The 25,321-nt window shown below is 42.8% G+C and overlaps 1 protein-coding gene across 8 annotated transcripts; it reads left to right on the forward strand.

The window, feature by feature from the left end:
* The first annotated feature begins 640 nt into the window (after positions 1-640).
* ZNF133 (zinc finger protein 133) lies at positions 641-25,048 on the forward strand. 8 transcript variants are annotated; one of them, XM_045445407.1, is made up of 6 exons: positions 641-1,059; positions 2,585-2,657; positions 13,629-13,706; positions 20,681-20,807; positions 20,947-21,042; positions 23,121-25,048. In XM_045445407.1, exons 3-6 carry the CDS (start codon positions 13,674-13,676, stop codon positions 24,866-24,868), a joined length of 2,004 nt encoding a protein of 667 aa, XP_045301363.1. In that variant the 5' UTR covers positions 641-1,059; positions 2,585-2,657; positions 13,629-13,673; the 3' UTR covers positions 24,869-25,048. The 8 variants fall into 8 exon arrangements, with proteins under 8 accessions (XP_045301363.1, XP_045301362.1, XP_045301366.1 ...); XM_045445402.1 differs by lacking the exon at positions 641-1,059 and adding an exon at positions 1,154-1,242; XM_045445403.1 differs by lacking the exon at positions 641-1,059 and adding an exon at positions 1,154-1,242 and having other exon boundaries at positions 23,124-25,048.
* The last annotated feature ends 273 nt before the right edge of the window (positions 25,049-25,321 follow it).

Raw genomic sequence — 25,321 nt, forward strand, 5'->3', positions numbered from 1 at the left:
AGAGGAAGTGTCAAAAGAGGGCTCCAAGTAAGACTGAGCATTTCTCCAGAACCAGGGATGAACTAAATTCACTATGAACAGGCAGCGGGCCAAAAGAAGGGAATGGATTCATTTTCCAAAAACAAAAACAAACAAACAAAAACCCCTTATTCTCAACCAGACCCCGGAACAAAGACCTCAAGAGCTAAGTCGACAGTGGGCTATACCCCAAGCTATGGTCCAACAGTGAGGCTCCTGTTCTCCAGAAGACAAATGAGTTTGCCCAAAACTCTGGGGACTCCAGCAGAAGAAAAAGGTCTCCGGGCATCCGAAATGGGTTGTTTGGGTTGAGGGCTTATGCTCAGAATCCAGGTCTACCTCGCTCGGGACGGGAGACCTCGGGAAGACTGCTCTGCCTCTCTCAGCTTCCACCCTCCATGGGCCTCAACCGAGTTAAAAGGGCACGTGAGCTGGACGAGACCACGCCTGCGGGGCTCTCACTGAACGCCCCCGACCATGGTGTGCAACCCCGCCGCTGGAGAAGGGCGGCTTCACCCAACCGCTGCCGACCTCAGCCAATCCCAGAAGGCAAACTGATCTTTCCCCCTTGACGCGTCATTTCCGCCCACCGAGAGGCGGGCCGGCACCGGTTGCGGAAGTCACAGTAGGGGTCACTGGGAAGTGTAGTCTTTGAGGCCGAGGCGTTAGAGTGGAGGTCACGGCAGGTCGAGAAGCTTCACCCGGGAAGCATGTTTTGTGGACGCGGATTTAAGAAAAAAAGACCGGGGATCCAGGTGCCACAGTGGTCATTCTCCACAGTGACCGGGCACATTACCCAGAAACGTCTCCCTGGGAGGGCAGTGGAAGCCGAGGGATGTCAGCCCTCGTCTGGTTGCGCGGAGCATCTTGGGAAGTGTGGTCCCGGCGCCACACCGAGGATGCTGGGGAGTGTAGTCCTGGCGCCCTACAGAAGTAGGTCCCCAGCTGGTGGCTGGAGTGACCCCTTGTTCTTTGGTGGTGCTAGCGAGTAAGGCTCCCGTGGGACCCTTGCCGCAACTGTGCCCTTCCCGGCGCGGAAAGGTAGGTCCTGAAAGGCTAGTCTTTGGGCTGAGGCTGGGGTCGGTGCAGATGGCGGGGAGAGGAGGTAGTGTGGGGACACGCTGTCGTGGCTCAGGCCGTGCTCTCCCGGATGTCTTATTTTGTGGGTGTGAGCGCGCATCTCCGAGGAACGTGGGGGAAGCTCAGCGGCGAAGTCCAGTGGTGGTGGGTGCTGGGCTTGGGCCTTTCGTCCAGGGATTCTTGTGGGTGGGGACAGGTTCGGCCTTGGCCGAAATCGCGATATTGGGAGAGGGGGTCGCTCGTGTCACAACTCCCCGGGTTTGCGGGGAGTTTAGTAAGTAGGCTTTGGGGGTCTGATAATTTCCCAGGTGGTGGTGTGGGAGCCGTCCCTGGGGCCACGTGTCTGGGGTTTGGGTGGGTGGGTGCTGATCGTCTTTTTTCGGGTGTACCCCTCAGCTTTGCCGCGGCGGGACGATGGGCAGGCTGGCTTGGCCAGACGTGCCCGAGTTGCACTGGGTGTGGAGTGGCCATTTTGGCGCGATGCTAGGCTCTCAATTTGGCTGGTCGCCCTTGGGTTCCGGCCTTGGAGGAAGAGGTCAGGCCAGGGTCCACTGGGCAAGTTTTTCAAAGGTCCCGAGGATCGTCATTGTCCACAGAAATCCCAGATTCCCACGTCTCTGGTGTGAACGGGCTTTGGAATTTTAAGTTCCATTTTAACTTTTTATGGAGAAATTTCAAACAGTCAGAAGTAGATAGAACTCCTTAGACCCATTACTCAAATTCAGTGCTTATCACCCAAGGAGCATTCTTGATTCTTATCATGGATACACTGAGAATCCTTGCAACCCACAGAGATTCACCATCACTGCCCTCACTGGTTAAGAATATGGCCTCTGCAGCCAGATTTCATCCAGGCTCAGTCATTTTATAGCTGTGCCACCTCCGGTAAGAGACTGACCTTGCTGTGCCTCAATTCTTTCATCTGTAAAATGAAGATAATAAATTGTACTTCACTGGGTGAGGAGAAAGGTAAAACTCACAGTGCCTGGAACAGTCTCTGGTGTATACTCGTATATACTCAGGGCCCACTAAGTACTATTCTTACTAAGAACAAAGGTGAGGGGGCGCCTGGGTGGCGCAGTCGTTAAGCGTCCGACTTCAGCCAGGTCACGATCTCGCGGTCCGTGAGTTCGAGCCCCGCGTCAGGCTCTGGGCTGATGGCTCAGAGCCTGGAGCCTGTTTCTGATTCTGTGTCTCCCTCTCTCTCTGCCCCTCCCCCGTTCATGCTCTGTCTCTCTCTCTGTCCCAAAAATAAATACACGTTGAAAAAAAAAAAGAACAAAGGTGAGAGAGGATCAGCTCCTGCTCAGTGTCAGCAGCGTGTCAGGGCAAGCTGTGTTCCCAGCAAGCTGTGCACAGTCTTTTCTTCTGTGGTAGGTCCATTCCTCCTTAAAGGAAGGAAGGTTGGAAGAGGCCCTACCCTACTGGAGCATGAGGGTTTCCTGTAACTCTGAACGTTTTTTTGTTCTTGCTCTGCCCCCTGCAGCCCCTGCCTGCCCAGAGAGGACTGCCTGGTGGGCAAAGAGAGGACTCCCGGGCTCCTGACAATCCAGCTTCAGGTGGGGACCCTTTACCTTTTGCTTGCCGAACCACAGTAGGTTTTCTTTGCTCAGCTTTGCATCTTGTGTCCTACAATGTCCCATCCCCAGGAAAGAAGGCCCGTTGTCAGGGTGACAGTTTTCACAGGGACTCTTCTTCAGACCTTGTGCCCTCATTCATGACCCCTTTGATTTCTCCATGCCTCTCTGCTTCAGTATAAACCCTGTTGATTGAGCTCAGATGCCATCCCACTGTAGAACATTCCCGGATTTCCCCAGGCAGTACTTCCAGTGTCCTTGTCAGCAGCAGAACAGTCGACACTCTCAGGACTCTAGGGCTCCCAGGCTGCACTGTGACTGTCCAACTGTCCCACTGGATCATGATGTAGTTCTTGGAGGATTGGGCACCCAATTAGACTAAGCGGGTGATGCAGTGTGAAGGCACAGAGTTGTCATTCTTGCTGGCTGGGAAGGAAGTTCACAGGGGAGATCTGATTGGAAAGGTGTGGGTTGGGTGTTATTGGAATGAGTCCTCAATGACAAGTTAGTGAGTGTGGCCTTGATCTGAGGGCAGCAGGGAGCAGAGCAGTGACGTGATTTCCCCCTCCAGCTGTTGCTCTGTGTTTTTCCTCCCCATCAGAGCTAAGCTTGAAAGAATTGCCTCTGCTTGCTGTCTCCATGTCTGTCCTTCCTTCATCTCTTAAATGTTCCTATGAGGCCTTTTTGGCCCTCCCCACTGAAACACATTGTCGTCAAGGTGCCCATGCTCTCCCTGTGGCTAAAGCCATAGTCCGTTCTCAGCAACATTTTACATAGTTGCGTACGTCCTCTTCCTTAAAATACTCTTTCACATTGGTTGTTTTTGGTTTCCGGGTTTTCCTCCTATCTCATAGGTCACTCCTCCTCTCTCTTGCCAACTTCCCTTCTCCCAGATCCCTACTGTGGAAGGCCTTGGTTCGGTTCTTGGACTTTTCATCTTCTCCAGCCATACTGTCTCCCTTGTGACCCCGTCTCCTCTCCAGGCCTTAAATGCCATCTTTGAGGTTCAGCCTAGACCCATGCCTTCCTCTCCAAATTCTAGTCTCCTGCTGTCTACTTCGAATTTCCTCCTGGGTATCTCTTGGGCATCCCAAACTTAATGTGTCCGACAATAAACTCTGGTCGCCTCCCAAACGTGCTCCGCCCCAGTGGAGTATAGACCACTCTTTCAGGGAGTTTAATAAGCTCTAATAAGGGGCAGGGACATGGCATCTCCTTCCTTCAGATTGCTCAGGCTCAAACCCTTGGAGTCACCCTTGACTCTTTCTTGCTCTTACACTCCATCCCCACTAAGCAAATCTGGACTCTAACTATCTCCAATCTCCACTATTTCCACTGGGGCCCGGACCACCATTTCACCTCACTCACCTGGATAATCAGAGCCCTTGAATGATCCCTTTGCATCTTCCCTTGCCCCCTAAACTATATTAGTATGGCAACCAGAGAAATCTTTTCAAATTTTTTTTTTAACGTTTATTTATTTTTGAGACAGAGAGAGACAGAGCATGAACGGGGGAGGGGCAGAGAGAGAGGGAGACACAGAATCGGAAGCAGGCTCCAGGCTCTGAGCCATCAGCCCAGAGTCTGACGCGGGGCTCGAACCCACGGACCGTGAGATCGTGACCTGAGCTGAAGTCGGACGCTTAACCGACTGAGCCACCCAGGCGCCCCCAGAGGAATCTTTTCAAATGTCAGTCAGGGCACCTGGGTGGCTCGGTTGTTTAAGCATCCGACTTTGGCTCAGGTCATGATCTCACGGTTTGTGAGTTCAAGCCCCACATTGGGCTCTCCTGCCAGTGCAGACAGAGCCTGCTTCAGAACCTCTGTCACCCTCTCTCTCTGCCCCTCCCCCACACACAATCTCTCTCTGTTTCTCTCTCTCTCTCTCTCAGAAATAAACATTTAAATTTAAAAAAAAATAAAATTGTTGTTAAAAAATGTCAATCAAATTGTGTCATGCATTTGCTCAAAACCCTCCAATGGCTTCTTATCCCAAAGTCAAAACCAGTATCTTGCAAAGCTGAGTCTGATCTCCCCGCCCCATGTTTACACTTGAACTTTATCTCCCCAACGCGGTCTCAAACACAGCACCCCAGCCACAGTGAACTCTGTACCTTAACTGTGCACTGTCTCTGACCTGCGATGCTCAGCACACCAAGCACAGTGAACTGTCGCTTTTCAGAGCTACCCGCTTGGTCACTTCTTCATATCCCTCAGATTTCTACTCTGTTGCCTTGTCAGAGAGGCCATGTCGAACCGTTAGGTGCAATTCCAGAACCCCACCCTGCTTCTGTTACTTTGCTCCTTCCCTGCCATATTGGTCTTCACCTCACTCATCACTTCCTGGCATCCTGTGTGTTTTATTCATTAATTGAGTATGCCCATCTTCCTCCTCTGGACTTTCGTGTCAATGAGGGCAGGTTTTTTTCCTTTGTTCACTTTTGTATCCCCAGTGTCTGAATCGTGCCTATCGTACAGTGGGAGCTTAATAAATGTTTTACTGAATGAATGAACGATCCAGCCATATGTATGTAGAGCCAATTCTGGTAGGAATGGATGAGGCCGACTGGAATGTTGGGAGAGGGTCTGCAGACCCTATCAGGAGAGACTGTGACCATTGTCTTACCGCGGCTGGTGTGGGAGCGGGGAGGGGTTGAGAGAGTTCTTGGAGATGGAACCGGTTGGCCCAGGTAATGGGCTTGATGTGGCAAGTGGGGAAGTAGTCCTGGTGCCTGAGTAGGCACATGGGCGAGAGGGAAGGTGCTACTGTCATTAAGTAGGTTGAAGAGGAAGACGCCATAGCATGTCTGGAAGGGTTCTGATTATCGATTGCTGCAGAACAAACCCCCCCAAAACTTAGCGGCTTAGAAGAATCAGCGTGCTATAATGTCTCACAAGTCTTTGTATCCACTGGGATCAGCTTAGTGGTTCTTCTGCTCTGTGTGAGTTATAGATCAGGCTATGGCCACAGTCTCTCAGGGACTTGTGTGGGTTGGAACCTCAAAGATGGTTCCCTCACATATTTGGCCCTTTATGGGTTGACTAGAAGGCTGGAGTCAGCTGGGACAATTGGGCCACACTCTCTCCATGTAGTATCAGGGCGTCTGCATGGTCTCTCTGGCAGAGGAGTTGAACTTCTTGCATGGTGTCTTGGGCCTCCCTAGAACATAAGCTCTCCAGCCTTCCTAAGACGTAAATCAGTAACTGGCACAGTGTCACTTGTGCCACATTTATTGGTTAAAACAGGAACAAGGCCAACATGCAAGAGCTCCCGATGTTTGAAGGTGGAATAATTTGAGCAAGAAAATAGTGATGATATTCTCTTGTAACTCATAGGATAAGATATGAATCCATACTGATATAAATAATTGAATAAATTTAAAAATGAGGGAGAAGGGACAGCTCTTGCTTACAGAGCAGTTAAAACGAATTTAGAATCAAAAAGGGAACTAGAACATCGTCATTTGGTAAATACCACAGTAATACGTCTTGCGGACACGTCCCACAGATGCATGCTGACATTAGTGAGTGGAAGTTTGAACAGAAACAGGATATTTGTATGATCTCAAAGTATCTCTCCCAAAATACTTATTAATTATAAAAACCCAGCACATCGCCTTAACCAAGTGATCAAGATCAAGGTTAATATCATCAGTAATGAGACATATGAGTATCATCAAGCCCTTGATGCAGTACACTGAAAAGGACATGACATCACTTCTGAAGTAATCTAGCCAAAAATGAACTAACCTCCTTCTGATCATGAAAAAACATCTGACAAATCCAAAATTGAGAGATATTCTTCAAAAGTGTCAAGTTCATGAAAGACAAGAAAGGACAGGAACTGTCACAAATTGGAGAAAATTAAACATCCATGGCAACTAAATACAGTGTGGGAACTTCATTTGAATCCTGGACCAGAAAAAGGACATTAGTGAAAAACGGACAAAATTTGGTTAAGGACTGTGGTCTAGTTAACAGTATTGTGTCAATGCTAATTTCCTGGTTTTGATCATTGTACTATGGTTTTCTAAGATGTTAACACTAGAGGAAGCTGGATGAAGGTTATATGAGAACTGATATTTTTGTACCTTCTCTGTGAGTCTAAAATCAGTTCAAAATAAAAAGTTTTAAAAATCCTTCAATCTTATATTCTTGAGTTTTTGTTTTTTTTTTTAAGTAATGAATGGGTGCTGAGTTTTGTTAATAATTTTTCAGCATGCATAAAAACACTTGGTTTTTCTCCTTAGATCTGTTGATTAATAAGGTGTATTATAGCAATGGATTTCCTAATATTGACCCAATCTTGAATTTCTGGGAATCTCACTTTGTCTTGGTGAAATATTTTCTTATTGTTGTGTTGGAGTCTCTTAGCTGATATTTCTAGAATTTTGCTCCAAATTCATAAGTGATAATGGTCTTTAATTTTTAATTTTTTAATAAAATTTTTTGATGTTTTGTTTTATTTTTGAGAGAGTGCAACTGGGGTAGGGGCAGAGAAAGAGGGGGACAGAGGATCTGAAGCAGGCTCTGCACTGACAGCAGCAAGTCCGACGTGGGGCTTGAACTCACAAACCGTGAGATCATGACCTGAGCTGAAGTCAGATAGATGCTCAACGAACTGAGCCACCCAGGTGCCTAATTTTTAATTTTCCGAACTGCCATCAAGTTGAGGTGTCAACATTATAGTTGTTTTATGAAAAGAATAAGGAAGTTCCCTTCATTTTTCAGTGCTCCCGGACAGTATTTAGAGCACTGGGACTCTGGTTTGAAAGTTTGGTTGAATTCCCTCGTGACCATTTAGGGTCAATTATATTTCCTTAGAAGTTATGCACTTCATCTAGGTGTACAATTATTTTATGGAGATCTGAAAAATACTCTTAAGTGACTTCTTAAAAATGTGTTTTGGTGATTTGGTAGTTATTTCCCCGTTGTTGTTTCTTATTTGGAATATTTATGCTTTCTCTTTTCCTGATTAAGTTAGCTGTGTTTAAAATCTCCAGCTATACATTTCCCTCACCTCGCTGTTTCCCTTTCCAAACTGGAACTTTGTGCCCATTAAACAATAATTCCCTATTTACCCTTACCCTGAGCCCCTCTCAACCACTCTTCAACTTTCTGTCCATGTGAATTTGATTACTCTAGGTACCTCAGATAAGTGGAATCATACAATGTTTCTCTTTTTGTTTCTAACGGGTTATTTCACTTAGCCTAATGTCTTCAAGTTTAATCCATGTTGTAGCATGTGTCAAAACTTCCTTTGTAAGAATTTCCTTTTAATATCCATGTGTGTGTCTGTCATATTTTGTTTATCCATTCATCTGTTGATGGACACTTGGGTTGTTTCCATGTTTTTAGCTATTATGAATACTGCTATAAACATAAGTGTACAGGGCACCTAGGTGGCTCAGTCAGTTAAGTGTCTGACTCTTGATTTCAGCTCACATCATGATCTCAAGGCTGTGAGATTGAGCCCTGCCTCACACTCCATACTGGGCATGGAGCCTGCTTAAGATTCTGTCTCTTCCCCCTCTCTCTGTCCCTCCCCTACTCGTTCTTGTGCGTGCACATACACTTTCTCTCGCTACAAAACAAAAGTGTACAAATATCTGTCTGAGTCCCTGCTTCCAGTTCTTTTAGGATATTCCCAGAAGTGGAATTGGTAGATTACATGATAATTCTATTTTTAATTTTTTGAGCAACCACTATACTGTTCTCTATAGTGGCTGCATCATTGTACATTCTGAGCACTGCCCAACAGTTGAATGATGCTTTTGATCATTATGATGGAAGTCTGGTAATTTTTTTGCTTGGAATCGCTTAGGAGTCTTGTTCTTAAAAGCCTGACCATTTTTCCAGTAGATACCTTGAAGTTGGTGATTGTGAGTAAACTTCCCTGGTACTCAGAAGTAGGCCCTTTCATATTTAGATTCAGGTCATCTATTTTTGAAGTTTTCTTGGGCTATAGCTTAAAAAAAACTTTTTTTTCATGTTTTATTTATTTTTCAGACAGAGAGACTGAGTGTGAGCAGGGGAGGGGCAGACAGAGAAGGAGACACAGAATCCCAAGCAGGCTCCAGGCTCTGAGCTGTCAGCGCAGAGCCGGCCGCAGGACTCGAACCCACCAACTATGAGATCGTGACTTGAGCCGAAGTCAGATGCTTAAGTGACTGAGCCACCCAGGTGCCCTTTGGACTATAGTTTTAAGTATACTGTTTCCTTTTTTGTTTGTATGTTTTTGTTTTCTTCTTCAGGAACTACAATTATATGGGTGATAATCCTTTTTTTGTCTGTTTTCCATTTCAACCACTTTCTCTCCGACCCATTCTTTATTTCATTTTTATTCTCTTAAGTGGTTTTCCTGCTACACTTAAGTGCCCATCCTGTTTTCATTTCAATCTATTCTTCTTCAGTATCTTGTAACTTAGTTTCATTTCTTTCTGAAGTTCAATCAACTTTCATTTTGTTTGTTTCTTTTCTTTTTGGCCCATTTTTTTTTAAATTTTTTTTAATGTTTATTTTATTATTTTTGAGACAGAGAGAGACACAGCATGAACAGGGGAGGGGCAGAGAGAGAGGGAGACACAGAATCGGAAGCAGGCTCCAGGCTCTGAGCCATCAGCCCAGAGCCTGACGCGGGGCTCGAACTCACGGACCGCGAGATCGTGACCTGAGCCGAAGTCGGACGCTTAACCGACTGAGCCACCCAGGCGCCCCTCTTTTTGGCCCATTTTTGTTTTTAGCTTTCAAATTTTGCTTCCAGTTTTGTTGAAGTATAATTGACATATAACATTGCATTAGTTTAAGGTGTACAACATAATGATTTGATACATGTATATATTGGGAAATGTATCACAATAAGTTTAATTCTATCCATTTTCATAACATAGGTACAAATTTGAATTTTTGATTCAAGATGATTTCTCATATGCCCAAATGTTTGAGGATCTTGAACTCAGCTTAGAGTGTTTTATTACAGCTATTTCTGTGTCACTTGTTTTTGGTAGAATTTTCTTTAGCTGAACTTTGGATTCTCATTTTCTGTTTTGGTTTTCTATACAGGAGAACTGCTCATCTGCATTTCTGTAGACAGAAATCTAGTAAATAAGATCTAGTGTGTTTCTAATTTTCTAGTTCAGGAAAACTCTTCTGTCAGTGTAGCTAGTATGGTTTCTTTACTGGATTGCAGGAGGAGGAGATATTGTGTCTTCTTCCTCCTCCTCCTCCTCCTCCTCCTCCTCCTCCTCCTCCTCCTTCTTCCTCTTCCTCTTTCTCTTCTGTTTTGCAAGGCCCTGTATTCCACCCCCCCCCCCTTGCTTATTTTTCCCTTTATCTTGACATTGCCAAGAGGTGCCTTTTCCTTGCTTGTGATCCCCCTTTCCCCTGGAGCTGTACCTTCCTGAGACTTCTGTGCTCCGTCTGCCTACCCTTTTTAAGTCCTTTCCCTTTTATAAGTGCTCTGACCTATCAGTATTTTCTCACATATGGTAGCTTTTGTTTTTGGGCTGTCGTTTCCTCTCATCTAAGTCCACACAGTGCCTCTTTTCTCTCTTTCGTGTAGTTTCCCTCTTAGCTCCTCTTCTGCTCCCCGTTGGCTCTGTGTAGGGAGTATAAGAGATAGCTCACTGGTTTAGTGTTTTATGTCTTATTTATTTTTATTACAAGTAATTTGAAGTTAGAATATTCTCTGTCTAGGTATGCTGACAGGATGTATGTTTTGTGTAAATTACCTGTGTTTCAGTAGAAGGTTATCTAAGGTATTTAGCAATCTTTTACTTGATTGGCCTCAAGCTCTGAACTCAGTCTCACCTGTGAACAGTAGCAGACACCTGCACAGCTCATTTGACCTTCCATCCATTGTTATCCACGTTAGTTCTTTGTTGTCTTGCCTTATGTATTCAGCCAACTGTGGGAGGGGCTTGCGTAGATTTGAGGCTCCATCCTTTGTTGCTGCCACTTTTCTAGGATTATGCCATATGGTTTCCAGGAAGTCTGGAAGCCACAGACTTTTGATCTGTTCCCCATGTGCCACACGTACTGGGGAGCGCCCTTAAATGAAAAGACAGTTAAATACAGGTCTTACCCCATGTGCGTCCTTCCTTTCAAGGATCATATCCCTTCTGGTTTCTGACTGCTTCTGGTTGTAGTGTCTTCAAATAGTTGTTTTTTATATTTTGAGTAGGGTTTATAGTTGTTAGTAAGAGGGTTAGTTTGATAGAAGCTGTCCTCAGTATCAGAATCTAATGCTACTCGTTCTTTTTATAAAAAAAAAAAAAAGACATTTTCTTCTGCTTTTCTTAGTTTTTGTTTTTCTCCTACTTTCTGGAGTAGAAGGCAAGTGAAAACAATTAGTTGGTTGTTTTTTTTTAAACCCAGTACATTGACACTTCAAAAAACTGGAGTCAAGTATTTCCCCTTTGTGGTTTCTTATTTTGAATATTTATATTTTCTCATTTCCTAAAAAAGCTGTGTTCATTTCACTAATTTTTAAGAAGTTAAGATTTCACTTATTATGCTTTTTTCTGTTCATTAATTTATGTTCTTGTCTTTATTGAAATATCTAAAGCTCACCTCACTGTTTTAAATAAATCTCACACATCCATAGTGTTTTCATTGTTTTTAGAAATTCTGCGGTTTCATTTGTTTTCCCTTTACCTCCTACCTAATGCAACATTCAGTAAACTTTTTCTACTTCCCTATTGCCTTTTCTCTTCTCCCATTTTAGTGGCATTTCTACTTTATCTGGACACATAGGCCTTATACCATTAGTATATATTTTTCTTCCCCATTCTTACCCACCATTTAGTGCTAGATCTACAATTATGTATACTAAATGCTCACTATCAGGTCTTTACCTGGTTTTCCCTGTCCTGTCCTATTATGTCTAATGTTCATCTTCCAGTAGATTCCTCACAAAGAGCTCATGACTATAGAATTCCTCAAACTCTTGCATGTGTACAACTGTTTTCCTATAGTCATCTTACTTGAAGAATCCCTTGGATGAATCAAGTGTTACCAAAAGTGTGGAAAGGGGCACACTTATTGTGTAGTCATTGGGATTGTAAATTGGTCGGCCTTTGGAGGGCAGTTTGGCAGTGTGAGCATATGTTTGGTATTAAGTCCAGTAATTACACTCCTTTAGCACTCATACAGAAATACTGACATGTTTGCAAAAAGGTTTGCAAAAAGGTATTGCTTTTAACTTTCTAGTGATAAACACTACAGTCTGTCAGTTGACAGAGGAACACTTTGTTAAAGAAAATGTGGTCTGCTGATGGACATAGTATGAGTTATCAATAAGAGTGGAGTAGGGGCGCATGGGTCACTTAGTCAGTTGAGTGTTTGACTCTTGTTTTCAGCTCAGGTCAGGATCCCAGGGTCTTTGGATTGAGCCCTACATTGGCCTTTGTGCTGAGTGTGGAGACTGCTTAAGATTCTGTCTTTCTGTCTTCCTCTACCTCTCTCCCCTACTCGTGCTTTCTCTCTCTCTCTCTCATAAAAAATAAGGGGCACCTGAGTGGCTAAGTCTATTGAGCTTCCAACTTCAGCTCAGGTAATGATCTTGCAGTTCACAAGTTTGAGCCCCACATCTCTACTGTCAGCACAGACCCTGCTTTAGATCCTCTGTTCCCCTCTCTCTCTGTGCCTCCCCTGCTTGCACATTCTCTCTCTCTCTCTCTTTCTCTCAAAAATAAACAAACATTTTAATAAAGTAATAATAATCAAAGAATTGAGTTAGGTCTGTGAGTATTGGTGTACACATAACCCCTAAATATTAAATGCACACAAGTCAAAGAATTATACAGATGGTTTTTATTTATAGGAAAGTAACATTATTTGCATGTGTACCCAAATATGAATGAAAATGAAGAGACAATGTTATAAATCAAAGAGTACTCATGAAATAGTTAACAGCAGTTACCTGAATGTGGGCCTGGGGCAGAGTCCAGAAAGAGAACTGAACTTTTTCCTTTATAATCTTCAGACTACTCTGGATTCTTTCTAACACTAACAGATTTTAATTGCCTGTATAATTAAATAGAATGAAGTTAAACCACAAAAATACATTTGTTGAAAAATGTCTTCTGACTTCCCTTATGAGTGATTTGCAGTTTTATTTTACTTCTTTCCTGACCACTTCATCCAAGTCATAATATTTATTAGTTTAATTTGAGTTGTCATACTTTATTCTTTTAGAATTGATACTTCATTCTTACCAGTTTCTGTCCCCAGATATTGCTTTCGATTTTGCTAATTTTGTTCTCAATACAGTGTTGTTGTGTTTTTTTCTGTCCTGGCTATCCAATGAAAAATTGTATACTTTTTGCCTTTTTAATGAGAAAGCGCAAAAATAAAGGAGGCAGTAGCATAAGTACCATCCTTATGTACATCATCTTGATTTAACACTTCTTAATGCTTTACCATATTGCATAAGCTTTTTTGGTGGTGTTTAAGAATTTTAAAATAACTCTTTATTAACAGAAGAATTTCAAACATGTTCAAAAGAAGCAAGAATATTATAATAAAGCCTCAGCTTTAACAGCCATCACCATGTTGCAATTTTTGTTTCTTGTTTTTGTCTCATTTTTTTCTAAAATGTTTTTAATCATTTTCATCCATAAATACTTTAATATGTATTTCTTTGGAAAAACAACCAGAATACCATTTTCACAACTCTTCAAATTCATAATACTGCATTTAATATCACGTACTGCCAAATAAATGGCTTCAGAAATTTCCTTTTACGTTTAATTTGTTTTGATCAGGAGAGTTTGGAACTGACCCTGCTGAAGGCTTGGCTCCCTGGACCTTTTTCCAGGGCCCTGATAGGGAATCAGCCTGTTACATTCCCCATCATGCCACACTTCCCCCTTCCCCCAAGTGAGGCCCTGCCTCACTGATGGGGAGAGCATTTCCACCTGACACCCTTTCATTTCTGTTTTCCTTACCCAGATCTGCCTTCTGAGATATCATCCTTCTTTAGGGATACCAGGAAAAATGGCCACAGGGTCCCGGAAAGCCAGGGTAATGGTGAGTGTTTTCTGTATTTCCATACTGGCTGTCTCAGGATGGACACATTCTCTTATCCTGACTGCCTTGATGATACCTGGCAGAATCTAGCATTAGTCCTGGAGGTATGATTTACCTTACCTGAAACCTGTTCGACCCATGACTTAAGTCATTCACCAAGTGGCTAACTCTGAACAACACACAGTTCTATAGGGCAGGATAGAGTCTGTATTCCTTTCTTCAGCTTTAAAACTTTTACAAGCTGAGAGTGACATCAGGGAAAATGATGAGGTAAGAAGCACCCAGAATCTGTCTAATGTAATATTTTGGAACTCTGGAGTCTAGTTGAATGCTTGCAGCTTCCAAAGGAAGGCTTGGAACAGTCAGTTTCAGCTCTTAGTGCAGTAACCATCACCCACCCCCATCCCCCTGGCAGAAATCCATGCATGTGTACCTGGAGCAGTTTGACAGCTTGTGGAAGCCAGGGTGGACAGTAAGGACCTTGTCCTCCAAATATCGAGGACCTGTGCTCTGATTGCTGCTTCTGATTACATAAATGGGCACCATTGTTACAACTCCTTCTGACTGAAGTAGGGGATTTAAAGAACTAGATCCTGGCAGGGTTTTTTTTCCCCTTTATTTTTTCCCTTTTTCCCCTTTTGGGAGCCAGACATTTTAAGACTAGAACATCCAAAAGAACTGCACATACAGGTTATTTAGAAAGTTACCATGCATGCCTATGGAAAAGCACAGGATCAGAAAAGCATAAGAAAGACCTGAGGAAACCCTAAGTTTACACCTTAGGCTGAATCTCAGTGCAGATGGCATACAGCAGTTTTAAAATCCAGAAAATACTGAAGAATCTGAGTTCTAAAGCGGCCATATTAAAAGATTCAGATATCCAGTTTTACACACACGCAAAATCATGAGGCAAACAAAGAAACAGGACAGTACAGTCCATTCAAAGGAAAAAAATAAATCAATAGAAACTCCCTGATAAAGGCCAGATGGTGGACTTACTAGACAAAGACTTTAAAAGAGCTGTCTTAAAGATTCTCTGGGCTAAAGGAAGATGTGGAAAAGTCAAGAGAATTATGTTAGGACAAAATGGAAATATCAATAAAGAGAAAACTTAAAAAGGAACTAAGAAGCTCAACAAATTCCAGGTAGGATAAGCTATCAAAGAGACCCACACCACAATACAATGTAATCAAACCCTTGAAAGCCAAAGGCAACAGAGAATCTTGAAAGCAGCAAGAGAGAAGCAGTGTGTCACATACAAACTGTCCTCTAAAGTCAGCAGATTTCTAATCAGTAACTTTCGAAGCCAGAAGACAATGGGTTGATATATTCAGTTCTGAAAGAAAAAAAAAAACAAAACTGTCAACCAGGAATTCTATATCCAGCAAAACTGTCCTTCAAAAGTAAGGGAGAAGTCATTCCCAGAAAAATAAGAGGTGATACAGTTTTCAGCCACTAGACTTGCCTTGCAAGAAATGCTAATGGGAGTCTTTCAGGTTGCAGTATGAGGATACTAGACAGTTACTTGATGCTATACGAAGAAATAGTTCTACAGTAAAAATAAATAAATCTGCACTTATATAAGCTAGTGTTATTGTCACTTTGGTTTACTACACTTTTTCTTTTCTGCATGATTTAAGAGACTAATGCCTTAGCAAAAAACGCAATTGTGAGTCTATATTTTTGGACACATGATGCATACAGGTGTAATTTTATGACTTTAATAACGACAGGAGGTGAAGATGGAGCTATATGAGAGAAGAATTGTGTATTGAAGTTAAACTGATAGCAATTCAGATTAGGGTCTTACAACTTTAGGATGTTAAATTTAATCACTGTGATAACTATAATGAAAATAGATATAGAATGTACACTAAAGGAAATAAGAGGGGAATTTAATGTACTAAAATCAACTAAATAACAAGACAGTAATGCAGGAAATGATGTTCAGAAAAGCTACAACTCATGTTGAAAACAAATAGCAAAATGGCAGAAGTCCCTTCTTATCAGAAGTTACATAGTATGTAAACGTATTAAACCCTCCAGTCAAAACACAGGATTTTGCACAATGTATAACAACAACAACAATAAAACTATGATCCAACTATACACTGTCTATAAGAGACTCGCTTTAGATTCAAAGACACAAATACATTGAAAGCAAAAGGATAGCAAATGATACTCCATGCAAATAATGACCAAGAGAGAATAGAGGTGGCTATACCAGTATGAGAAAAATAGATTTTCAGCCAAACAAGATTACAAAGGTAAGACATTATACATTAATAAAAAGTTCAGTGCAGTAAGTGGATATAAAAATTCTGCATACTTACCTACCTAATAACAGACCCTCAAAATACATGAAGCAAAAGTTGATAGAATTAAAAGGTGATATCGACAATTCTACAGCAATAGTTGGAGGCTTCAATACCCCACCCTCAACAATGGATAGAGCAACCAGACAGAAGTAAGGAAACAGAGGACTTGAAGAACACAATAAACTAACCAGAACTAACAGACCTATACAGAACACCCTGCTTGACAACAAAAAGTACCCCTGGGACCTGGGACATTCTCCAGGATAGACCATATGTTACACAACAAATTAAGTCTCAATAGATTTATTTAAAAGATCTGTGTATCTTCTCTCGCAGTGGGATGAAGTTAGGAACCAATAACAGAAGGAAAATGGACAGTTCACATATTTGTGGAAATTAAACAACACACTCCTGAACAACCAGTGGACCAATGAAGAAATCACAGTGGAAATTAGAAAATACTTACAAACACAGGCGTCTGGGTGGCTTAGTCGGTTGAGCGTCCGACTCTTGATTTCAGCTGAGCTCATGATCTCATGGCTCATGGGATTGAGGCCTGTGTTGGGCTCTGTGCTGGCAGCATGGATCCTGCTTGGGATTTTCTCTCTCCCTCTCTCAAAAGAAATAAACATTAAAAAATATTTATAAACAAATGAAAACAAAATACAGCATACCAAAACTTATGGGATACAGCAAAAGAAGTGCTACGAGGGAAATTTATAGCTACAATATGTATATTGAAAAGGAAAAAGATTGTCAGGAAACAATGTAGTTTTACAACTTAAGAGTCTAGAAAAAGAACAAACTAAACCCAAGGTAGCAGATGGAAAGAAATAATAAAGATAAGAACAGAGTTAAATATAGAAAATCAATAAAACAAAAAAATTGGTTCTTCAAAAAGTTTACCAAAACTGAAAACTTTTAGCTAGCTCGATTGAGAAAACAAATGGGCTCAGATTGCTAAAATCAGAAACAAAAGTGGGGCATTACTACTGATTCTGTGGAAATGTACTATTGTACTCCAACAAACTGGACCGCCTAGCTAAAATGGACAGCTTCTTAGAAACAGAATAACTTTGGGGACAGAATCATTAAGAAATAAAATTCCTTAATAGAATAGTAAGGGGATCGAATCAGTAATCAAAAGCTCCCAACAAAGAACAGCCCTGGACATGATGCCTTCACAGGTGAATTCTACTATACATTTAAAGAAAAACAATTCTCAAACATTTCCCCCCAAAAACAAAGAAGGAACACTACCTAGCTAATTCTGTGAGCATCACTGTGGTACCAAAGCCAGAAAAAGACAATAAAGGAAACTACAGGCCAATAATCCCTTATGAATACTGGTGCAAAAATTCTCAACATAATTCTAGCAAACCAAATTCAGCATATTAAAAGAATTATATGGTTTTCTATGTTAGTAAAAGAATTCTATGTTGCTGTATAGAATTAGACACCATATTAAAAGAATTCCACTGACCAAGTGGGATTTAGTCCTAGAATGCTAGGATGCTTCAACTTATAAACATCAACAAATATACCACATTAACAGATGAAAGGCAAAACCTCAAGATCATCTCAAGTGATGCAGAAAGTATTTGACAAAATCCAGCACTCTTTTATGATTAAAATACTCAATAAACTAGGAATAGAAGGAAACTACCTGAACATAATAAAGGCCATTTGTGGAAAACTCACAGCTAACATACTCCATGGTGGAAGACTAAAAGCTTTTTCTGTAAGATTAAATATGACAAATAAGCTCACTTCTGCCACTTCTGTTGAACACAGTATTGGAAGTTCTAGCCAGAGTAAGTAGGCAAGAAAAGTTGGAAGGAAGGAAGGAAGGAAGGAAGGAAGGAAGGAAGGAAGGAAGGAAGGAAGGAAGGGAAAGAAATCTAAATCAGAAAGGAAGAAGTAAAATTATCTGTTTGCAAATGACACACAAAAACCTGTTAGAACTAATACACAAATTCAACAAAATAACAGGAAACAAAATTAACACACAAAAATCAGCTGCATTTGTACACACTAACAATGAACAATCCGAAAAGGGAATTAAGAAAAACTTAATAGCATCAAAAAGAATAAAATACTTAAAAATTAGCTTAAGCAAGGAGGTGAAAGATTTGTACATTGAAAGGTACAAAACCTTGCTGAAATAATTAAAGAAATGGAAAGACACCAAGTTAATGAATGGAAATTTTAATATTGCTAAGATGACAATAGGACCCAAGTTGATTCAGTGCAATCGCTACCAAAATCCCAATGACTTTTTTTTTTCCCAGAAATAGAAACGCTCATCTTAAAATTCATATGAAATTTCAAGGGACTCTGAATAGCCAAAACAGTCTTGAAAAGGAACAAACATGCAGGGCTTACACTTCTTGATTTCAAAGTTTACTGCAAAGCTACAGTCATCCAAGTTGTGTGGTACTAGGATAAAAACAGAATTATGGACTAATGGAATAGAACAGAGAGCCCAGAAATAAACCTTATGTATATGGTCAAATGATTTTGGACAAGAGTACCAAGACCATTCAATGTGGAAAGGACAATCTTATTTAATAAATATTGCTGGGGAAACAGTATACCTACATGCAAAAGAATATAGTTGGACCATTACCTCACACCATATACAAAGATGAACTCAAAATGGATCAAAGACCTAAAAGATAAGAACTAAAACTATGAAACTCTTTGGGAAAAAACAAGGGAAAAGCTTCATGAAACTGGATTTAGTGATGATTTCTTGGACATTACACAAAAAATCCGGGCAACAAAAGAAATAAAACAGATAAGTTGATCATCAAAATTTAAAATTTCTGTGCAAATATATTTGCAAATCACTTATAAGTGATTAATATTCAGAATATATAAAGAATTGTAACCCAACAACAATGAAAATACAAACACCCCAATTCAAGCACGGACCAAGAACTTGAAGATATTTTGCAAAGAAGTTATACAAATGGCAAATAAGCACATGCAAAGATGCTTATCATCACCAGTTGTTAGGGAGATGCAAATTAAGTCCACAATGAGGTACCACTTTGCACCCATTAGATGGCTGTCATCAAAAAAAAGCAACAAGTGTTGGTGAGGATGTGGAGAAATTAAAACACGTCTGCATTGCTGGGTAGGGATGTAAAATGATGTAGTTGCTGTGGAAAACTGGTTCCTGAAAAAAGTGAACATGACATTACCATTTGCTCTTGTAATTTCACTTCTGGGTATATACCCCGGGGAATTGAAAGCAGGTCATTAGATACCAATTTGCAAGGTAGTATTATTGATAGTGGTTAAAAAGTGAATACAAACCAAATGTCCATCAGTAGATGAGCAGTATTTACATAAAATTGAGTATTTTTTTAGTCTTGAAAAGGGAGGAAATTCTGAGTTTGTGCTTCTGCATGAATGAACCTTGAAATTAGCCAGACACAAAAGGACAAATATTGTGTGATTCCACTTATCTGCAGTATGGAGAATAACCACATACATAGAGATAGGAACTAAAATGGTGGTTACCAGGGTTTGAGAGGAGGAGGGAGTTATTCTTTCATGGTGACAGTTTCAGCATGGGATGATGAACAAGTTCTAGAGATGGAGAGTGGTGATGGTTGTACACTTAATGCTACTGAAATGTACATTTAACATGGTAGCTATGGTAAAATATTTGTTACGTATATTTTACAATAAAAATGAAAAATTCTACAGACTGCTACACTCCACCTATTCTGTATTCTACCTTTTATTCCTCCCAGGTTGTCTTTCCTGTCCACGTTGTGGCTTCCTTCCTTCCTTTGCTCACAGTGTCTTCTTCTCTGCTCCCCATATGCTTCATCTGGAATACCTAGCACTTCCCTCTCCTCTTGACTCCTACCCATCCTTTAAGATAAGTTCCTGGGGCTGCTTCAGGATACCTTTCCTGATATCTGTGTCCTCCATTTTTAAATAGTGTTAAGGAGATGAGTAAAACTGGGCAGGGGAATGAGAACAAATGTAGAGATGAATTTGTAGGTCGAGTGGCCAAGAAGGTCCACGCGGAGCATCCACAGTGTGGGGCTGTAAATTTAATGTAGTATTGTCTACATTTCACTTGTTGACCTCAGAAGTGAACCCCAAACCCAGGTAGTACGTTCAACCTCATGCACTTCACCAGTACCCACTTGTGCCTCTCAGATCCAAGGAAGCCAAGAGACCATGGGATTTAGGGAAAGGACTGAGTTACAGTTTAGCCTGTGCCACTATTGAATTGTATAAACTTTAGTCATTCAGATGCGTCAATACTAACGTGATTGGTAATATTATTTAATCATTTAAATTCTGAAAAAGTCTGTTATGCTTTACTTTCATTTAATTGTTATATGTTATTTCCTCTTCTTTCTGCCTCGATTTAAAGCTCTTAAAAGTTAGGGACCCTTTTTGCACATATTCTCCAAACAGCCCACCCAAGATCTGGAACGTAGTAGACTCTCAAGTGTTGTTGGCTGGATAGCAACAGAGGTTTAACACGTGGCATTAGGGTCACAATCAAAGGCAGAATCTTAATAGCTCACCTGCCTCCCACAGGGCAACCCTCTGCCTTCCCCTCACCCTGAGTCATGGGCAAGGCTGGCTCCTCAGTGAGCAGGACTGTGTTTTCTGTTACAGGCACACATGGCATTCAGAGATGTGGCTGTGGATTTCAGCCAGGAGGAGTGGATGCTGCTGAGCCCTGCTCAGAGATCCCTGTACAGGGAGGTGATGCTGGAAAACTACAGCAACCTGGTCTCACTGGGTAAGCCCTGGAATCTCTGAGGACTCACCTTCTTGCTGCTGGGCATTTTAGGCTATGCTTGAAGTAGCCATCTCGCTTTCTGAGTTGGCCCTTGAACCCATTAACCTACAGCCACCTTGTTTTCTTTTCCTGTGAACAGGAATTCCGGTTACTAAACCAAAACTTATCACACAGCTGGAGCAAGGGAAGGAAACCTGGAGAGAGGAGAGAAAATGCTCACCAGCCACCTGTCCAGGTGAGTGGGGAAGACTGGGCAAATGGAGCACAGGGCTTCAGGTGGCTCAGGGGGTGGGAGAAAGGAGGCATCACTCAGGTGCTGGAGAGGGCAGCCGTTCTCCTGACTCCTGAACGTTGTTTGCATTGCCTGGCGAGGCCTCCCTTCCAGACCTTCATCCTCGCCCGAGTGCAGGGCTGTGTCTTCCTCCTCTTGTAAGGACACATTGGATCAGGCCTCTACCCTTGTGACCCCCTTTAACCTTAATTACCTCTTTAAAGGCCCCATTTCCAGGGCGCTTGGTTGGCACAGTCAGTTAAGCATCCAACTCTTGATCTCAGCTCAGGTCATGACCTCACAATTTGTGAGTTCGAGCCCCACGTCGGGCTCTGTGCTGATGGTGTGGAGCCTGCTTGGGATTCTGTCTCTCCTCTCTGCCCCTCCCCCACTTGTGCGCTCTCACGCGCATTCTCTTTCTCTCAAAATAAATAAATGAACTTTAAAAAAATTTTTAGAAAAAACTAAGTAACAAGCCCCATTTCCAAATACAGTAACATTCTGTATAGGATAGAATACTGGAATATAAATGTATATACAGTTGGTTTTTAAAGTTCGGTTCATTGATCAAGGAAAATTGTGTTCAGGTTGGTCTAGTACAATCAATACCTGGTTTCTCAAATTGTTTGGTTATTTGTTGCATTCAGATGACTAGAACCAGCTTTGATGAAACAATTACAGTCAATGTTAACATCTTCTATACGTGAGGTGCTAGAAGAAGAAATCTATATTGATGTCTGGGAAAATTTTAATTTAGATTAATTTTGAAAATTAACAGGGCTTCAACTGGTCAGGGGCACCAGGAGGGAACATCTTTAAGTCAGTGGGGGACTAGACTGTGTTCGTGTTGTCCATTGCTGAAAACCTTGTAGAAATTCTGGCACAAAGTCATCCTCTAATACATTTTTGTTAGTGAGTGGGGGACCTCCAGGCATCTCACGCTTGAGATGAACCGTTTTTATGCAATTCTTGAACCGTTTTTATGCTGCTTCCTATACTAGGGGCTCTCCAACCTGAATGACCACTCTCTCCATCTGTCCCTTTGTCCTCATGGGGAAATAGGGAAAGACATGACATTTACATATGGGTCCTCTGGTTAGATCTCTCTCAGAGAAAATACTTGTGGACACAGTTTATGTCGTGTGGGTGGTTGTTAGAAGGTAATTGTAATAGCAGGGAAAGACTGTTACCTATTGGCCCCATTTAAAGAGCTGAGGGGTGCCTGGCTGGCTTGGTCAGAGGAACACATGACTCTTGATCTCAGGGTTGTGAGTTCAAGCCCCATGTTGGGTGTGGAGATTACCAAAAAAAAATAAACTTAAAAAGAAAAAATGTTTTATTTATTTATGTTAATTTTTTTTTTTTAACCTTTATTCATTTTTGAGAGACAGAGACAGAGCATGAGCCAGGAAGGGGCAGAGAGAGAGGGAGACACAGAATCCGAAACAGGCTCCAGGCTCCGAGCTGTCAGCACAGAGTCCGACGTGGGGCTCGAACTCATGAGCTGCGAGATCACGACCTGAGCCAAAGTCAGACGCTCAACCGACTGAGCCACCCAGGTGCCCCAAAAAGAAAAAAATTTTTAATAAAAAATTAAAGAGCCAAAACCACCTGTGCTATTTTATAGCTGGCCACATAGAAGAGGCTGAGTAGCAGGTTTTCTTTTGTTTTTTGTTTTTTGCTTTTTGAGAGAGAACACACATGCAAGAGAAGGGGAGGGGCAGAGAGAGAGGGAGACAGAGGATCCAAAGCAGGCTCTGTGCTGACAGCAGAGAGCCCGATGTAGGGCTTGAACTCATGAACCGTGAGATCATGACCAGAGCCGAAGTCAGACACTTAACTGATTGAGCCATCCAGGCACCCCAGGATGTGGGTTTTCTGAGCCTGGAAAAGTAGGTGATTTAAAGGAAGTCTTGACCGGGTAGCCCTCAAGTTGTAAGCATTTTGAAGAACAGGGAATCAAGTCTCCCCGTCAGACTAGGCAGAATTGCTCAGGCTGCCTCACTGAGTCTCAATTCTGACTCCAACTTCTCTCTCTGCAGCAGAACCAAAGCCGGAACTCCACCTGTGTCCTTTCTGCCCTTCGGATTTTTCCAGTCAGGAGTTCCACATGCAACACATGCTGTGTAACCATCCCCCCTGGGTCTTTACGTGCTTGTGTGCAGAAACTCCTGTCGAGCCAGGGGACCCCTGCCCAGGGGACCAGAAGCAGCAGAAACCAGCCTCTGATCGAGATTCCTGGAGTGATAAAGCAGAAGGCCAAGAGAGAGAAGGCCCCAAGCCTCTGTTTGGCAAGACAAAGAAAAGGACTTCGGGAACGTTCTCCAGGGCACCCCAGAGGCAGCCAGTGAGCTCTAGGAGCGGCATCAAAGGGGTGGAAATCAAGTCCAGCCCCGCTCCAGCGGGGAACCCTGAGGAAGCAGGCAGACTGTTGAAGAGGATAGAAGTCTTGGGATTTGGGACGGTCAACTGTAGAGAGTGTGGACTGGGCTTCAGCAAGATGACAAACCTGCTCAGTCACCAGAGGATTCACTCCGGGGAGAAGCCGTACGTGTGTGGGGTGTGTGAGAAGGGCTTCAGTCTGAAGAAGAGCCTTGCCAGACACCAGAAGGCCCACTCGGGGGAGAAACCTATTGTGTGCAGGGAGTGTGGCCGAGGATTTAACCGGAAGTCAACACTTATCATACACGAGAGGACTCACTCAGGCGAAAAGCCTTATATGTGCAGTGAGTGCGGGCGAGGCTTCAGTCAGAAGTCAAACCTCATCATACACCGGAGGACACACTCAGGGGAGAAGCCCTACGTGTGCCGGGAGTGTGGGAAAGGCTTTAGCCAGAAGTCTGCTGTCGTGAGACACCAGAGGACACACTTAGAGGAGAAGACCATTGTGTGCAGTGATTGTGGGCTGGGCTTCAGTGACCGGTCGAACCTCATCTCACACCAGAGAACACACTCGGGGGAGAAGCCTTACGCCTGCAAGGAGTGCGGGCGCTGCTTTAGGCAGAGGACGACCCTTGTCAACCACCAGAGGACACACTCCAAAGAGAAGCCTTACGTGTGTGGAGTGTGTGGACACAGCTTTAGCCAGAATTCAACCCTCATCTCACACAGGCGGACACACACCGGGGAGAAGCCCTATGTGTGTGGGGTGTGTGGGCGTGGCTTTAGTCTGAAGTCACACCTCAACAGACACCAGAACATACACTCAGGGGATAAGCCCATTGTGTGCAAGGATTGTGGGCGAGGCTTCAGCCAGCAGTCAAATCTTATCAGACACCAGAGGACACACTCAGGGGAAAAGCCCATGGTGTGTGAGGAGTGCGGGCGAGGCTTCAGCCAGAAGTCAAACCTCGTTGCACACCAGAGGACACACTCAGGGGAAAAGCCGTACGTGTGCAGGGAGTGTGGGCGAGGCTTCGGTCACCAGGCAGGTCTCATCAGGCACAAGAGGAAACACTCGAGGGAGAAGCCGTACATGTGCAGGGAGTGTGGACTAGGCTTTAGCAACAAGTCAGCTTTAATCACACATAAACGGGTACATTCAGAAGAGAAGCCTTGCGTGTGCAGAGAGTGTGGCCAGGGCTTTATCCAGAAGTCACACCTCGTCTTACATCAGATGACACACCAGGGGGAGAAGCCTTATGTGTGCAAGATGTGCGGCCAAGGCTTCAGCCAGAAGTCCCACCTCAGCAGACACAGGAGGACGAAATCTGTCCACTACAAACCGCCACTCACGCCTGACTCTGAGGCCTGTTCTGGACAGTCTCCCGACCTCTTACACTCTCTTTGAAAGTGCAGATGGTGAGGAGGACTGAGTAATCAAGATTGTTACACTTCCTTGAGTTGAAGTAGAGAAATGCGTTCCGTAAGCGGTCAAAGGACATTTGACTCAGTTCACTGTCTCCACACTAAGTGTTCATGTTTTGTGGCTTTTTGTTCTAATAAACATTGCTTCTTTACAAATCTGTGACCTTGACTGCGCACCTCATTCACTCATCTGTAAAGATAGGGAATAAAGAGTGGTGCAGATACCTTGGACTCCGAAGTCCACTCATTTTTTGTTTTTTGTTTTTTTTTTTTTTTAATTTACATCCAAGTTAGTTAGCATATAGTGCAACAGTGATTTCAGGAGTAGATTCCTTAGGGCCCCTTACCCATTTAGCCCATTCCCCACTCCCTCCAGTAACCCTCTGTTAGTTCTCCGTATTTATGAGTCTTTTATGTTTCATCCCCCTCCCTGGTT

This window comes from Leopardus geoffroyi, chromosome A3 (genome assembly GCF_018350155.1).
Source record: "Leopardus geoffroyi isolate Oge1 chromosome A3, O.geoffroyi_Oge1_pat1.0, whole genome shotgun sequence".
Lineage (NCBI taxonomy): Eukaryota > Metazoa > Chordata > Mammalia > Carnivora > Felidae > Leopardus > Leopardus geoffroyi.

Bases quoted from the DNA above. Each gene is read 5' to 3' on its own strand.
- ZNF133 (XM_045445402.1), top strand. From the start codon at position 1,169: ATGTCTTATTTTGTGGGTGTGAGCGCGCATCTCCGAGGAACGTGGGGG. The intron at 1,243-2,584 runs GTGGGTGCTGGG...TGCCCCCTGCAG, and splicing joins AGCGGCGAAGTCCAGTGGTG to CCCCTGCCTGCCCAGAGAGG. The intron at 21,043-23,120 runs GTGAGTGGGGAA...CTCTCTCTGCAG, and splicing joins CTCACCAGCCACCTGTCCAG to CAGAACCAAAGCCGGAACTC.